General features: G+C 41.6%; 1 protein-coding gene across 1 annotated transcript; it reads left to right on the plus strand.

Moving 5' to 3' along the window:
- Positions 1–3018: 3018 nt before the first annotated feature.
- Positions 3019–8291, plus strand: LOC141782159 (butyrophilin subfamily 2 member A1-like). Its single transcript, XM_074658216.1, has 4 exons — positions 3019–3245; positions 3469–3846; positions 5172–5465; positions 7387–8291. Exons 1-4 carry the CDS (start codon positions 3209–3211, stop codon positions 7458–7460), a joined length of 783 nt encoding a protein of 260 aa, XP_074514317.1. The 5' UTR covers positions 3019–3208; the 3' UTR covers positions 7461–8291.
- Positions 8292–16842: the final 8551 nt, after the last annotated feature.

Below are 16842 nucleotides of genomic sequence, written 5' to 3' on the forward strand. Positions count from 1 at the left end.
CAGACTGAACAGGCTGGTGAGGAGGGCTAGCTCTGTGGTTGGATCTGAGCTGGACGATCTGGAGATGGTGGCAGAGGGGAGGATGAGGAGGAAGCTGGAAGCTATCCTGGATAACCCCTCCCACCCCCTCCATGATGAGCTAGTCAAGATGAGGAGGATGCTCAGACGTCCCTGCTGCAGGATCCAACCGAGGAAACCTTCTCTGTCAGTGTGAAGGAGCTATAGTCTGTAACCTGCCTCATCTACAACATTCACTCCCACGAGAGCATTAAGAAAACGATTGACGCTCCTCGTGAGTGCAGTAGCTCATTCACATAAAACATGCCATATTAGCAGCTCTGTAAGGTACTTAAGCACAGCGTTGCTTTGAGCTACATGCTAACATCAGCATGCTTACACGCTCACAATTACAAGTTACAAGTTACAATTACAGTTCAGTACATTAGCATGCTAACATTTGCAAATTTGCACTGAACACAAAGTACAGCTGAGGCTGATGGGAATGTCATCAGTTTTGCAGGTGTTTGATCATAAACCAAAGTATTGGACATGAAAAGTTGAGGCATCATCCACGTTATTACAATGCACAGGGACATGGGGATGTCTGAATCAAATTTCATGGCATTCCATCCTACAGTTGGCAAGATATGTCACTCAAAGTCAAAAATGTCAAACGCCTGGTGGCGCTACAGGATAAGTCAGGGGATCACCATGGTCAGTAGGATTCATCCTCCGGGTATCATTAGTGTTTAATGGCAATTTCATGGCAATCTATTAAATAGTGGAGATATTTCAGATGCAACCAAAGTGGTGGACCGAGCTGCTGCGGGAGACCAGATTGATGAGAGCGGTGAGAGTGAATCAAAACAGTAAAACTGCAAGCCATAAAACTAAACCAATGAGCCAAAAGATGCTAAAACGCTGACTGACCCATTTCAAATTACACTAGATATCTGACCCATTTCAAATTACACTAGATATCTAACCCATTCATTAAAAATATGGTTTAGAGCAGGTTTAAAGCATAATTTCTTTTGGTGTTGGAATTGTGGGTAAAGCAGCATGTCAAATACTTTGATACTTTTTGTTATTTCCCCTTGGTGAGGACCAGCAGCGGCACCATTATGTGGTTATTGTCGCAACTGCACTTATTGCAGTCAATGTTGTCATTTCATTACTTGTGTTGTACAGAAAATGTGAGTACATTTATTCTCTATTGCATATTTTGTGGTTTTCATAGAGAATTCTGCACATTCTGCACATCTTCTGCATGAAAGGATAGAGAAGCGAGCTTGGGACCGGAAGGTCGCCGGTTCAATCCTCTGGACTGGCAGGATAAATCTGGGTGGGGAAAGTGAAAAGCAGCGCTTGCCCCTTCCTCATTACCACCACAAAGTGCCCTTGAGCAAGTCACTCAACCCCAACTGCTCCAGTGGAGCTGCTCAGTGGCCAGCAGATCAGACTGTGGTTGTACTGGGCAGCTTCCAGGTGTGAATGTGTAACTGTGTGAATGTAATCAGGGCGTTCCTGAAAAAGAGAGCGTGAACCTCCCCCTGAATAAATAAAGGTAAAAAAAAATCATACAATACCTTTGAAAGATAAGATAAAAATGTCTAACGCTGTTCTTTCTGTTTTGTCGTACTGTCATGACTGAAATGATTGCCTTAATTCCAGGTAGAGAATTGGTCCAGACAGAATAAAATGAGGACTGGAGGGTGAGAACGCACAAAAGGGATCATGTCTAACCTCTGAGCCAATCATCTCATCGCTGTCAAACTTTGAAATTACTCTTTAAGCCGGGCTCTCCTGTTTGAAATGATGTTGACACGAGAAGGCTGTTTTCACATTCATCTTGTGAAGGAAGAAAGTTTCTCTGTGCTGCACCTTAAATCTGAGTCAGCGAGCGGGATTTTGTGACATCACAACTTGTTTGGAAGTCATTCATGGTCCAATAAGCACAGGGTCTGGGTCATGTTAGAAAGCTGAAGCTGTTGGTTTTAAAGCTGAAGTAGGCGAGATTAGAGCAAATATGATTAAATATAGTTATTTTTATAAAATGTTGTTATATCGTGACAGTAGTACATGAAACAGGTAACCTGAAAAAAATCATGTTCCTCTGTGTCGTCCGGTGTCCTCTGGTGCTCCTAACGGCATCTGCAAGATTTCACATACTGGAGGAAAACAGGCAGTAAGAGCTGACCTGAGGTCTGCTGTCCAGCTGCTGTCTATGAGAGCTGGCTGTCAATCACTCGCGAACTCCGACCAAACGGTCAAACTAGGCAGTGCTGATCAAATATGAACCAATATTATGTTATGTTAATGCCTATTTCTCTCCTCAGATGTTTTCAGAATCATCTTGTAGTGCACAGTTTATCTGTAAAATGAGAAAGTTTGTGACGCCGCCGCCATTGTGAAATCTGGTGAAGGAACGCCAAGAACAGCCAATAGGAACGCTCTCTCTCAATGAAATGACCTGTGATTGGTCAAAGTCGTAGTAGATTTTCTAAAGCCTGAAAACAGAGCCATGAGGAGGTGCAGAAGTCTAGTTATCTCTCAGAACACTTGAATTACAATATGCTGAAAGGTTATTATGTTTTTTTTGCCCAATGATGCTAAAATTATACTGCATACTGCAGCTTTAAACAAAAAATATATGCCACCACTAGATGGTGTTGAAACTCAATCACTGTAATAGTAACATACTGAAACACTGCAGAACTGGTATATGGTAAATTAAGCTCACACTATCAACGCCTGCATTAATCGATCCTGTTATAAATACGTCTTTAAAAGAGGTCCAACATTTTGTGATGAGTTTTCCTGTATACTCTGCAATTGTCTATTTTCCTCCTAATCGGCCACATGTAAGGCAGATAAAAATAAATTACATTTTGTTCAACTGTGACATTATGTGTATTTTAGGGAAGCGTGCCCTCAGATGACTTCCAGATCACGTAGTTGGATCTGTACCCCCCCCTTTCCAGCAAGCATGCGTCATTAGTGACGCTACTTAAAAAAGAAATTGCCACTTGAAGTCATCCCAAGTTTGTGAACACCCGTGCCTTGCTATTTATTGTCCACACCCTGTTCAGAAGGAAACTATTTAACTTTTTTATCATCATCATTATTGTGATCTTGATAACCCGACCCTTTGTAGTGCTTCAGTGACAGCGGTGGAACACTTTTTCCTCTCTGGTGTGTGGCAAGAATGTTCTCTGTGTTAGTGGCATACTTTCTCCTGTTAGGTAAGTTTGCTGCATTTGAACGTCACATTTTTAGTACACTGTTTCCTGTGTTAATCCCTGTGAATCTATCATCTATGACATTTGTGAAATGTTTAGGTTGGGATCTGAAATGAGCATAAAACATGAGTATGACGTTCAGTTTTCCGTCTCAGTAATGACGGCACCGCGTGAGGCTCCACACAGGAAATAATTGAAAAACCATCTATTTCCTGTGATTTTTCAGTGTCTGATGCAACAGTGGTTCTCGATGTCAACACCACTGTTGGCGAATCAACGGTACTCCCATGTAACCTGGCAGTCCCAGCTACCATTGGCTTAAGGAATCTACGCTTTTCCTGGCAAGACGAAAGAAAGTACGTTTTGTACTCTTTTAATAAAGGAATGGAGAGGCCAGAGTATGTAAATGGACTTTATCGAGGCAGGGTCACAGCCTTCCCACAGGACATGATCGGAGGAAATATTTCAGTCACACTTCAAAACATAACACTTGAGGATAACCAAAAGGTTTTCCAGGCTTATGCAGCAGTTCTTGATAGCGGAGGGACGGGGGGATACATTCTTCGACTCAGAGAAATCTGCCAAATAACTTTACATGTTGCAGGTAAGGATGGAGATTTCACTTTTTTTTACAGAAATGGTCAGATAGATGAGAAGATCAATACCACATCTAGATGTTAAATATGAAGCTACAGCCAGCAGCTGGTTAGGGGGTTTATGTGCTGGACTATGGCCCTGTTCATACCTGGTATTAATGCATCCGAGTGATCGGATCACACGTGAACAGCTCTAAGTACAGGTGTGAACGCACTCAAGACGCGTTGAGATCCGATCACTCAGACCACATTCAGAGCCGGTCTGGGCCGCACATGGCCTCGTTTATTTGCATAAAGAGCGGATAAGTGAGATCCGATAACAAGTGGTCACTGGAGACACATTCTAATGCTATTTCTACTATTTTTATGCTAAGCTAACCACATGCTGGCTGTAACCTACGAGATAAGATGTTACGTAGTGAGATTTAGAGATGCTGGGGGTCAGATTTCATCACCTTTTGACAGAGCCAAGCTAACTATTTCCCCTTGTTTCCAGTATTTAAAGCTGAAGTAGGCGAGATTGGAGCAAATATGATTAAAAAAAGTTATTTTTTTCAAAACGGTCGGTATATCCTGACAGTAGTACATGAGACAGGTAACCTGAAAAAAGTCATGTGCCTTTGTGTCCTCTTGCTCCTAACGGCATCTGCAAGATTTTACAAACCGGAGCAAAACAAGCAGTAAGAGCTGATCTGAGGTCTGCTGTCCAGCTGCCGTCTATGAGAGCCGGCTGTCAATCACTCTCGAACTCTGACCAAACGGTCAAAACAGCTGATCAAATATGAATCAATATTATGTTACGTTAATGCCTATTTCTCTCCTCAAATGTTTTCAGAATCACGGTTTAGCTGTAAAATGAGAGTTTGTGATGCCGCCGCCATTGTAAAATCTGGTGAAGGAACACCAAGTTCCGGTCACATGACTGGAGCATAGCCAATAGGAACGCTCTCTCAATGAAATGACCTGTGATTGGTCACAGTCTCCCGTCACGAGCTAGATTCTCTAAAGCCTGAAAACAGATCCATGAGGAGGTGCAGAAGTCTAGTTTTCTCTCAGAACACTTGAATTACAATATGCTGAAAGGTTATTATAGAATTTTTTGCCCAATGATGCCAAAAATATACTACCTACTGCAGCTTTAAGCTAAGCTAAGCTAACCTGCTGCTAGCTGTAGCTTCATATTTAGCAGGCCAACATGAGGGTGGTGTTAATCTTCTCATCTACCTCTAAGCAAGGAAGCTAAAGAGAGTATTTCCCAAAATGTCTATTGTTTTAATAGTAATAACAGAAATGATGTTTTTGTTAATGACCATTATGACACTCTTACTCACAGTTGCTTACGAGAGAATCAACCTGGCTGTAAATGAAGACACGAGGACTGCAGTCTGCACACACAGAGGATTCCCGAAGCCTTTGCTAACGTGGAGACTTCAGAACCTTTCTGACCCCCAACACTTTTTAGACGCGAGGGATGTGCACACTACCGCAGTGCAGGACCCTCAAGATCATCTCTACAGTCTCAGAAGCACTGTAGATATCTCTGGAGGTCCATATCGATCCGTAACCTGCCTCATCCACAACCCTACCCTAAATGTGACTCTGAACACCACCCACATTTTAAACAAAGGTAAGTTAATAGAAGAATACATGGTCGTGCAGTGTCTTTTCTCCTATATCATTTCCTGTGTTAAAACTTGGGCAAAATTGACCCTCATATATATGCTATGGTGCCATTTACCCAGCTGTGTATCATCATTAATTAATGCTTTATGCCAGTGGGTAATACAAAACAGTAACACAAACTAGAATAAACAATGAACCTGAGGAACAGAGAAGCCAATCAGCAAGGCAACACAACCAGTCATGTGATATCTCTGGACATCCTTCAAAAGACCTAAAGAGCAGGTAATTCACATCGAGAGGGGGTTAAAATAATTTTATCGTCCCAAAGAGCAAAATCTGTAGAACATAAAATCTCTTAAATTAGTAATTTCAAAATACACATTTCTGTAAATTGTTTCTCTTTGAATCAGAAAGTCAATTTCTTCAGCAGCAGAATCCAGAGTTTTGGTATTTAAAATCTAAAGCCAAATTAATGCAGGAAATGTGAGGAAAATGTATGTTCCACAATTAAATACAATAATTACAATGAAAGCATGTCTGAGCCTTCAGTGTCTGACCTAACATAACCTATACAGGAAGTTACATTGTGTTAGACAGTGACCAATGAACATAAACCTATCGTCCATGTCAACTGTAGTCATGTGGTGCTGCTGACACCTGCTGGGCAAACAGTGTAATGCAACAGGCCTTTTTCCACAGAGGACATTTGGACAGCACAGTAAAGGGAAAGCACAGGTGTAAATAATGAAATTATTTATGGCTGAATTCCATTTAGTTGCTCTGATTTCAGGGTCCTGGTCTTGTGCATGCTGGCTCACTGTCACTCTCACGGGACGCTTGTAAGGAACAGAGCCTAATCTGTAACATATGAAGAGATATTGATTCTACAGAAAAGAAGGATTACTTATGATTAGGGATGCACCGATACCACTTTTTTCAGACCGTGTACAAGTACAAGTACTTCCATTTGGGTACTCACCGATACCGAGTACCGATAGTACTTCTCTGTGCCAAAAGACCCTCGTTAACAGCCAGCTGGAGGGTGTGAGCGACACACGGCAGGCTGAGGAGTGCTGCATACGAGGCGGTGCGCTGTAACCGGCTCTAGGTCGGCTTGGAAAGGCTCGGGGCGAAGGTGCTCCCCGGGGCCTTGGCCAAAGTGTCACCTGGGCGGACTGTCCTTAGTGCGCCCCAGCGGCGTCGTGCCCCCAGGGCGGGGCTCGGCCCACGTATAAGGCGCCAGGGGTCTGCAGCAATGTCTGCGACCCACTCGACCCATCTTGAAAACATGGACCGAGGAGTCTAATGCACGCGTGAGTCAGAGGGTGCAAGCGAAACCCCGTGGCGCAATGAAAGTGTGGGCTGGCGCGCGCCGGCTGAGGTGGGATCCCGCCCCCGCGGGGTCGGGCGCACCATCCGCCCGTCTCGCCTGCACCGTCGGGGAGGTGGAGTGTAAGCGCGTGCGATAAGACCCGAAAGATGGTGACGAGAGGTTAATGTCACGCTGCCGTAAAGTGGTATCGGTGCCGTTGTATCAGAGCGGTTTTGCGAGTACGAGTACATGAGCACAGTATCGGACCCGATACCCGATACTGGTATCGGTATCGGTGCATCCCTACTTATGATAAATTTTCATTTCTGACTAACTACAGTACAACCAAACCATAGCCAGTAAACATTGATTGATTCCTGGATTCTATACGCTATCGCTTGTTTAGTTGACTTATTCAAAATACATCCTTCGACTGAGAAAACTATGACAGCTCAACAGTGAAAGTCTGTCTAATATAAGCACTTTTCATGTTTCATCACACCATTTGTTTCCAACATGATTCAGACTGAGTCACAAAACAAGAGAGAGTTTAGATGTTTGTATGAAGGCGAAAGCAGCACAGCAAATACTTCCTGTCCGTCTCTGCCTACAGGTGAAGCAGAGAGGAGCCTCCCCGGCCGGACCGCGGTGCTGATATTGGCTGCTGTTGTTCTCAACTTGAGCTGAGGTTGCATAGATGTGAGTTGTTCTTATTTATTGACTATTTTAGAGCATTTCATATCCAACTGCTGAGAAACACGTCACCGATAACTCATGAATGCGTGGTAAAATGCTAAAATATGTATATTCATAAAATTATTAAAATATGAATTTGAATTGGCCTATATAGAGTATGTTGTCCATCCATCCTGTTGTCCATAATATTGTTCATAAAATGTCCTCTTATATGGTTATTGCTATGGTAACGTGACGTAAAGAATTGTGAGAGTTTCGATTTTGAGCGATCACCAGCTCATCCATTTTATAAATATAGTTTTTACTGTCACTATGTGCTGATAATATATATATATATATTATCAGCACATAGTGACAGTATATATATATATATGATATATTATAGTACATTTTTGATAGTATGTGCTGTTTGAAGAATTTGGACGTAGCCAACAACAACCAGATTCAACGTTTGGTGGCTAAGCAATATCACTTATATAGTTCAACGTTGAGGTTTGCATCCCAAGCACAGAAAATTAAACGCTATGACTATTGTTTTTTATGTTGTTGTTTACTGTTTATTAAGAAATATGTTGTTATGCTGCTGAGCTAAGATTATCTGTACAGGAAGTATTGAGACATATTACCCTCTAAAGAGTTGAGAGGTGGTGTAATCTTTGATTTTTGTGATTTTGTGATTACTATTTATTGTGAATAAGTGAGATAATGAGAATCTCTGTGTGCTGTACAAGATAGAAGCAGAATATGTTGTGTAGCGATTGTCAACCTAAAGCATTATTTTTACATTTTGCAGAACATCTTAAATAAATGTGTAGCACCAGACTGAGCCTGTGGGATATCATTCAGTACTCAGGTACCTACATTTGGCACGATTGATTTAACATGAATCGGTAATCAGTAGTACCGACGTAATTTGTTCGGTACCTTAAAAGTATCGATTTTGGTGCCCAACCCTACGTATGCATCTTAGAGAGATGGATGCACTTACACCTTTTCAACATCTGGCCAGAATGCGTCTCAAACCTCCTTAGGAGGTGGTTTGAGCAATTTGATTTCAATCCGTCTTGAATGCTTTTGGATGCATTGACACTAAGCTTTTTTGAGATCGGACAGCTATTCGATCCACCCAAGACACTTTAAGTGACTAAGTGTAAATGGGGTCATGTATACTACATCTGGCCAAGACAGTTAAAAAGATATTTTTATAAAAACTGTTTCAAGTAAGATAATTCATCCTCTTGCTCTGGGTTGACCCGACTGTACGTACATTTTCTACATTGCCTGGCGGAACTGCTTAAGATAAATAACTGTGTGTTAATTTAACTGAACTGGGAAAATAGGTATTTTAAGATGCAAGCAGTTATTGATGATGTTTGAAACTGTTTGTGTGTCTGTGTGTGTGGGTATGTGCATGTGTATGTGTGTGTGTGTGTGTGTGTGTGTGCGTGTGTGTGTGTGTGTGTGTGTGTGTGTGTGTGAATGTGTGTGTGCATGTGCATGTGTGTGTGTGTGTGTGTGTGGGATGGGTTTAGAGAGCATCAGAGTAAGGGACCACACTTTTGGGACACATGGGAACTAAAAACCTTGGAGGATTTTGTCATGGGGGGAGGGTGTGAGTCCGATGGACGGCAGCTTTGAAGGGATGGCTCTTGGTCTTTAAGGTAAAGTAGCCTCGAGACATTAAGCTGTTAGACAAACTGGCTCAGGAGGAAAAGAACGGGTAAAATACACAAGGAGAGGATTTTCTGCATGGTCAGTAAAAGAAGAAAGTCGATATAGCACAGATATATGACACTGCTAGGGTCACACTGGAGGGTCAGGGGTCAGCCTTTAGCAAATAACGAATTATTAAAGACCTTACCTGCTCAGTCAATACCATTTTCACTCATCTAGACAACAGAGGCCTCTGTAATTCTGCCTTTCTCTCTCTTTTATTATTAATTTAGTAATCGATTAATTAGTCTATATCACAATGTGAGGCTGTCTTATTTCAGTTCTGGTGGGAAAACAGAAAAAAACTGACATGTAACGTGAAAAAACAATCACCAAAGCGCCAGTATGGTTTAAGTGACGAAGCCTCCTCTGCCCCTGCTTAACACCTTTCCAACCTGTTGGCCCACAAATGTTAAAAGGCACATATAGGGCTCATGGGGGGCTAAGTCCTGGGATGCACTACACAGTACGCCCCTCCTCCCTTTCTACACTGGACCTTCGGAGCCCCCTTGTCCCTGGTTCCCATGTCTCTGCTGGGATTAATCCCTGAACCACAGGTGTGATAATCCCAAACAGAATGGCGCTGCTGAACACTGGGGCCGACAGCGGTCAGGCCACAGTCTGCTTTGATCAGCTGTGTTCCTGTCGGTCCACAAACGGGGTCTGCGACCTGCCCGCAAAGAGACGGGAGGACAAAACAAAGCACACTTGTTCTACAGAGACAGACTATAATTTATTGTGAAGTGGTGTTTTAGCAACCCCCTTTACCACAGACATGTTTCCATGACAAGTGCGTCAGAAAAACCACAGTTATTTTCAACTTTGTGTTAAAGATGCGGCGCTGGTGCTTTAGTGTTTCCTTTGATGACATTGATTTGTATGTTCATTGATAAGAAAGCTCAAGTTTAGTTCTTTGACCTCTTGAAACACACATATTTTAATACCTTAACATTAACATCTTCAGAACCACGTGTTGGTAAGGAATTCTGTCTTTTGCATAACAAAATCTCGCCATTTGACATGAATATGGTCGATCCCAACATGAAGACAAAGCAGTAAATCAAATTAAATTTAATACAAAATGAAGAAGAAGGAAGTCACATCATTTCACACGGGGTATGGGTTGGTTCCTCTTGCACAGACTCTCCAGTCTGCTGAAGAAAATCTGAAGTTTCTCTTCCTTTTTCCCTGTCTCTGGACAACAGAAAGGACACATCATTGAAACCATTCACACACTTCTCTAAAGTCCCTTTCTGAGAAATGAATGCTAAAAACAACTCCACTCTTTCATCACCCAGAAATACTTTTTCTGAAAACAGTGAGCTTTTAGTTATTGCCATCAGTCATCTGAGAGCTAACATGACAATGCTAACAAATCTTTATTTTTATCTTTACAGTATAGGAGTAGGAATTACACAACAACATTTCTAAAATACAATGTATGCCCAGCTTTAGAATCACTAAGACTGACAATTTGTGCATTGACAAATAAAACCCAAAATCACAAAAGGGAGAGGTCCTTGAGATGGTTTGGTTCCCACAACTGGTACCATGGAGAGAATCAGCACCACCGCCTGTTTGGAGGTATTGCACCACATTTATCAAATCCCTTCCTGGACGCAATGGCGAAAGGTTGGCGGTTCGATCCCCGGCTCCTCTGGTCCACATGTCAAAGTGTCCTTGAGCAAGACACTTAACCCCAAATATCTTCTGAAGGCTGAGCCATCGGTGTGTGAATTAGTATTTAGATTAGATCCTGATGAGCAAAGTTGGCACCTTAGTAGCCACTGCCATCAGTGTATGAATGTGTGTGTGCTAATGTAGTGTAAAGCGCTTTGAGTGGTGGAACACTAGAAAAGCGCTATATAAATGCAAGTCCATCCATTCATTTACAGTGTTTTCAAAATAGAAACCAGCGACAGTGATATGATGAGATTGATAAAATGAGAGGTATGAAAACACATAAAGGAAACTACACCAGTCGTATACAACCACATAAAAAGACACTTTGCGTGCAGTTGTGTGTGTGTGTGTGAGTGTGTGTGTGTGTGTATACAATGACCTCTATATTGTATTTTATGCGCGGGGGGATGTTCAACACAACCTCATACAGTATTTTGTCTGTCACTGTATTGACAATGCAGAAGGCACAGTGTAACTCCATGAGACTTATCTGAGTGGAGTTTGTATAGCGTGGTAACCGGAGGCCATGACAATGGTGGACATATGATACTGAGCTGCCCATAGGTTTCATAACCACAAGTTCAATTTTCTCATGAATATGAAAACAGACAAACAACTTCCTCTCTTTTACAGTTTCATGTTCGTCACTACATGTCTTTACTGGAGACCACTAGAGATGCTCCTATATGGAACTTCAGGACCGATACCTATAACTGATAATTATCTGTTTGTTGTGGCCGATTACCGATACGATTACTGATGATATTAATCTGTCAAACGCATAAATGTGAAGAGGAAAATAAATGTAGATTTTGAGATTGTCAAGTTTATTTATCCAGTACAACAATGTTTAGAGACCCTTCACCATCCCTTGAATAAAGAATACATTAATTTAGTAACATTTTTGGTAGAATTGCAAGGAAGGGTTTGATTCAAACAAAAGACAATGTTTCTACAAACTACAATCAAAATAGGGCACCAAGTATAAAACTTTTTCCGGGACCCACACACTGAACACCTGACTGTTTCTAATTTCTGAGAGGTCAACATCTCTCTGACCCATTGTATGGATGAAGGGGGCTTTACTGATTTCCAATTAAGAGAAGAACAAGGCGGCGGGCCGGGAGAGATGTACATGCAATGACGTTTTTTGTAAGGGGCTGATGAATTCAGTTTATTTTCTTAAGATGTAGACTAACTAGTGCCAGACCTTTTTGACAAATGTGTAGGCTACAACAACCATTAGATTAACTTTACACACTGTTGAACGGCCACACCGGGAACGTCAGGAGCGCGTGGCGGCTGCGTTATCTGTTGTTTTTTATTTCGGCGTCCGTGTTAACAGGTTATGGTACGTGTCCGACGGGGCGTTTTTTATTGCAAGGGCTCGCCATTAGACACAACACGCTCAGCACCTGATTGGACGAATGCTTTCCCTCCGTGGGCTGCTGCTCCCAGCTTTCAAACCAATATGGAGGCTCGTTTGGAAACTTTCTTCTCTTATTTCACGAAAATAGTTCACCGAATGTGTTTCTGTAAACATTTGAGGCTTGAAATAAGCCACGCAGTTGCTGAATCTGTCTTTATTTTGGATCGACAACGTTTATTTTAAAAGATTCTCGGGAGTTTCGAGAGGCGGCGAGTCGCGTCGGACGCCCGTGATTTGCATACAGTAGCCTGGACCTCAACTTTATGCAAATGAGGAACGGCAATCTTGACACTCCGTTTCTCGAATCGCGCCGCCAAGCTACCAGAATGCATTGCACGGCTGCTTACATAGACAGTGAAGCGTGGAAAGGACAGATCCTGTAGACACGTACCGTTAGAGCAGCCACACCTCCCGCGTGAGACGCGCGTCTCTCATGTCACAGACAGTGAAGGTGATCTATTGCCTGTATATTTACATCATATCAGCAACATTACTACAGTTTCAATGTCTATATCTGTAGAATATGTTACACAGATGAAAACAAGTAAAGACTTGTTTTTAAATCAGCATTTCCTGCTTTCATTTCAAAATAAAAGCCCTTAAGATTTTTTTTTCTGTGGACAGAATTCCTTCATTTGTTACCACAAGGCTTTTATTCCGAAATATGTGCAGGACAGTGATGTGGAACATGCAGTGACTTGGAGAGCTCCATGAATGAATATAGTACGGGGTTTTAATGGTGGATTATTACTATTATTTACATATTACCACATGTTTCTTAACCTTTCTCTGTCTAAAATAAATATAAATTAAATTTATAATGAAATGAAATGGCCATTATGAAAGGCAAACTATATGTAGAAAGAAAGGGCTGAGAGCAGCAGCAGAAACGCTGCTGACACGCAGCTGGTGTGAACACCCAACGCTTGAATCACGCAGCCGCCACATGCTCCTGACGTTCCCAGTGTGGACGAAGCGTAATTAATGGTTACCTAGAGCCCTTGTTTTAGAAGGCTGCCAGCCTTTTACAATAAAGTGAGTTGAGCCCCGCCCTCAGGTGAACAGTGTGTGTGTTAAAATCATTAATTTCAGACCAGTGTTTCAGTTATTCTGTCATTTCTTTTCAGTCAAATTATACAAATAACAGAATAAAGACTCATCTCTGCTGTGGTGTTGTGTTGTGTGATGTGTTGCTCTGGCTGTGATGTTGGTGTAGATTCGTTAGTGAAAGTGGAAACAGGTGTGCATCATTAGGTCCTCTGAGCAGTGACTGACTGGACTTTGATAAACTGTGGGGGGAAGTGTCAAATGTCATCTGATCAAATTGGTCATGGGTTTGTATGTGTGGCCATAAATAACTCGTAAGAAAGAAACCTGCATTTTTGTCGTTGAAGTTGCTTTTTAGCAGAGAGAAGCTTCCTCCTTCAACAGATAAATATGAAAACAGCCTTCTAGTGTTAAATGTTAAAGGCGTTTTCACACCTGTAGTTCGTTTGCTCTGGTCTGAATCAGGGACCAAATTGTTACAATGCTGCATATTGCTTCGAGTTTGGTTTGTGTTCACACGGCAGCATTTACAATCGGACCAAAATATTGGTGCGCAAAGAAACTGCTCTCGAATTGGTCAGAATGTCCATGCGGGAAAACTCCCGGAAGTAAACAAAGAAGAGCAGACTTCAAGAACGCAACAATGGAGGGACAACTACGCGGCCCGATCTTGGTCCTGGTCATCTTTTTTTTACCTCGTAGCAATTTTTCACTCAAGGCAAACGATAGAGTTTGAAAATGAGGCGCAGCTGCGACTGAAAAACAATGTATTGATGCACTGGAGTCGCCGAAGGCGCACATCAAGACAGTTCAGGAGGAGGCGTACATTAACCCTCCTAAACTGTGACATGCTCTTTTGTAGTAATGTTGTCTGGTGTCTGGTGTTGACATGCACAGTGCAGCTTGCTACCGGAGCAGGTTTAATCTTAAAAAGAACACTTTACTTTTAATGTTATCAAACAAAGAGAAATGCTCTCCCCTCGTCCTAAAATGGTCCTAAATCGATACTAGAGTACTTCCTCAGCGTCAGGGACGGCCATCCCAGCAAACTCCACCTTGAAAGTTCCGGTACCTTCATAAAGTACTACCCCCTGAACAGGGCCTTTTTTAGGGGGAGGCGGGGGGGGTAAAAAGGTCCTGGAAAATGTCCCCGAAACTTAATTTAGACCCTGGTCCCTGCAGTCGAAATGCAGTTTCTCAAAAGGTTCTTAGTTCCGGGGGAAAGTTTGTGCGGTGGAAACGGGGCTATAGTCCCATTAACATGGTATAGTCCCAACCCAGATATTTGCTTGTGTTGAAAACCTTTGAAGATAAATACACAAAAAATCCAAAGTCAAATGTTTAAAATGTCTTAAAACATGTATACTACTGACATTATGATGGTACCATGAAACTTATGATGAACTTATAGAATCTGTCTCATCATACATTACTTTTTGTGTTGATTCTGTAATCCCCTCTAAACAGGTTGTTATTTTTCCCAATAACAAACCATGGGTAACCAAAGATCTTAAATCTGCTATTAATAAGAAGAAAAATATATTTTTCACTGGCAACCCTCAGGAGAAGAAGGTTGTTTCCAAAGAGGTTAAGGTTGGAATAGCCAAGGCTAAAGCCAAGTACAAGGAAAAGATAGAAAATCAGTACGTAAATGGCTTTGGTTTTCATTAAGCTCTTTCAGATGTGTGTTGACAGCTGCCAGTTGCCCAAAATGTGGAAGTCCTCCACCATAATTCCCATTCTTAAAGTTAAAAACCCCAAGGAATTAAACCAATTGAGACCTGTAGCACTCACTTCCCTAGTAGTGAAGAACCTTGAGAAAATCTTAAAGGAAGAGGATCTTTCCCTGGTGGAGTGCAAACTGGATTCACTCCAGTTTGCATATCAAACTAGTAAAGGAGTGGAAGACGCTAAACTCTTTATCCTGGACAAAGTTCATAAACACCTGGAAACACCAAAAGCTCATGTCAGACTTTTATTCGCTGATTTTTCTTCAGCTTTTAATAAGATGCAACCTCACATTCTGATTGAGAGGCTTGCCTCTTATTTTAACCTACCTCACCAGCTTTTAACATTGGTTTTAAACTTTTTAACAGACAGAACACAACAGGTTTTAGTTAACGGTATTATGTCTAATACCTGGGTCTCAAACACAGGTTCTCCAAAAGGTTGCGTCCTTTCGCCACTGCTTTTTATTTTGTACACTGATAGCTGCAGGTCTTCTAAGGAGAGCAGCTTATAAGTGAAATTTTCAGACGACACTGCAGATCATGTCTGCGCTCTTCCTGCCTTTGTTGAGTGGTGTGACAAAAATGTCCTTGATCTCAACGTTTCAAAAACTCAGGAACTTGTGATTGATTTTAGGAAAAACAAGGTTAATCCCACTCCTAGTATAATTCTCTTATAAGTACCTGGGCACAGTGTTTGACTCTCATCTCAAGTTCAATTTAAACACTGAGTCCATTGTTATGCGAAGTCAACAGAGAATCCATTTTCTGCGGAAAATCAACTCCTTTGGTGTGTGTAGATCTCTTCTGTGTACCGTCTGCTTGTCCTATATTGAGAGCCTGTTAACTTTTTCATTCATCCGCTGGTTTGATGGTTTGTCTATGAAGGACAGGAATTGCCTAAACAATATTGTGAAAGTCTGCTCCAGAATCATCGGAGCAGCAGCAAAGCGACTTAAACTCTCTCTGGGAGAAACGCGTTCTCCAGAAGGCCAAAAACATTTTGAATCACGACCACATCCTGTCCAGTGAGTTTACACTAATGCATTCAGGACGGCGCTATCTGCCACCTCACAGAAAGACAAACCGCTACTCCAAGTCGTTCATTCCTTCCGCCATTAAACTGCTGAACGCAGAGTAACTATCTTGAATGAATGAAAAAAAAAAAAAAAAGTATTTACTTTGAATGTAAAGTTATTTTGCACTAACCATATAATATTTGCATTTAGGTACATTTGTGGAATGTAATTTGTAATGTGTAATACTCTTGGCACTTTATTCCATTTATTCCTTTATTCTTTTATCTCGTCTTGTTTTTATTCTTATATTTATTGTTTTTATTTCAAATATTTTATTCTTGTACTTTTATTGATCTTGCACCTCCCGATATGCCACCTAATGTGTTCCCTCTGCCATTGATGACTGTGCAGTATGAATGTGTATAAGTCTCGGTGGACTGTAGAAACTGAATTGCCCTTCGGGGATAAATAAAGCTATCTGTATCTGTATCTGAAATACTGGAATACTTACTCCTCGTCAGGCCTGCAAACAATGACACTCTTTGCTTGAAGTAGTTACAGCTCATAAAATAAAATACTTTATCTTTCATTTGACATGACACTTTATTCTGTGCAACTATGTCTCCTCCAAAATTATGTTTATACAACTAAACTGCACTCTCAATTACGTTTAGAGGGAAACGGATTACAGTCTCAGTTTTAAACAGTTATAAATATGTGGTTAATGTTGTGAATTGAAACCAAAAATGCAACTA

The sequence above is a fragment of the Sebastes fasciatus genome, chromosome 14 (assembly GCF_043250625.1).
Source record: "Sebastes fasciatus isolate fSebFas1 chromosome 14, fSebFas1.pri, whole genome shotgun sequence".
NCBI lineage: Eukaryota > Metazoa > Chordata > Actinopteri > Perciformes > Sebastidae > Sebastes > Sebastes fasciatus.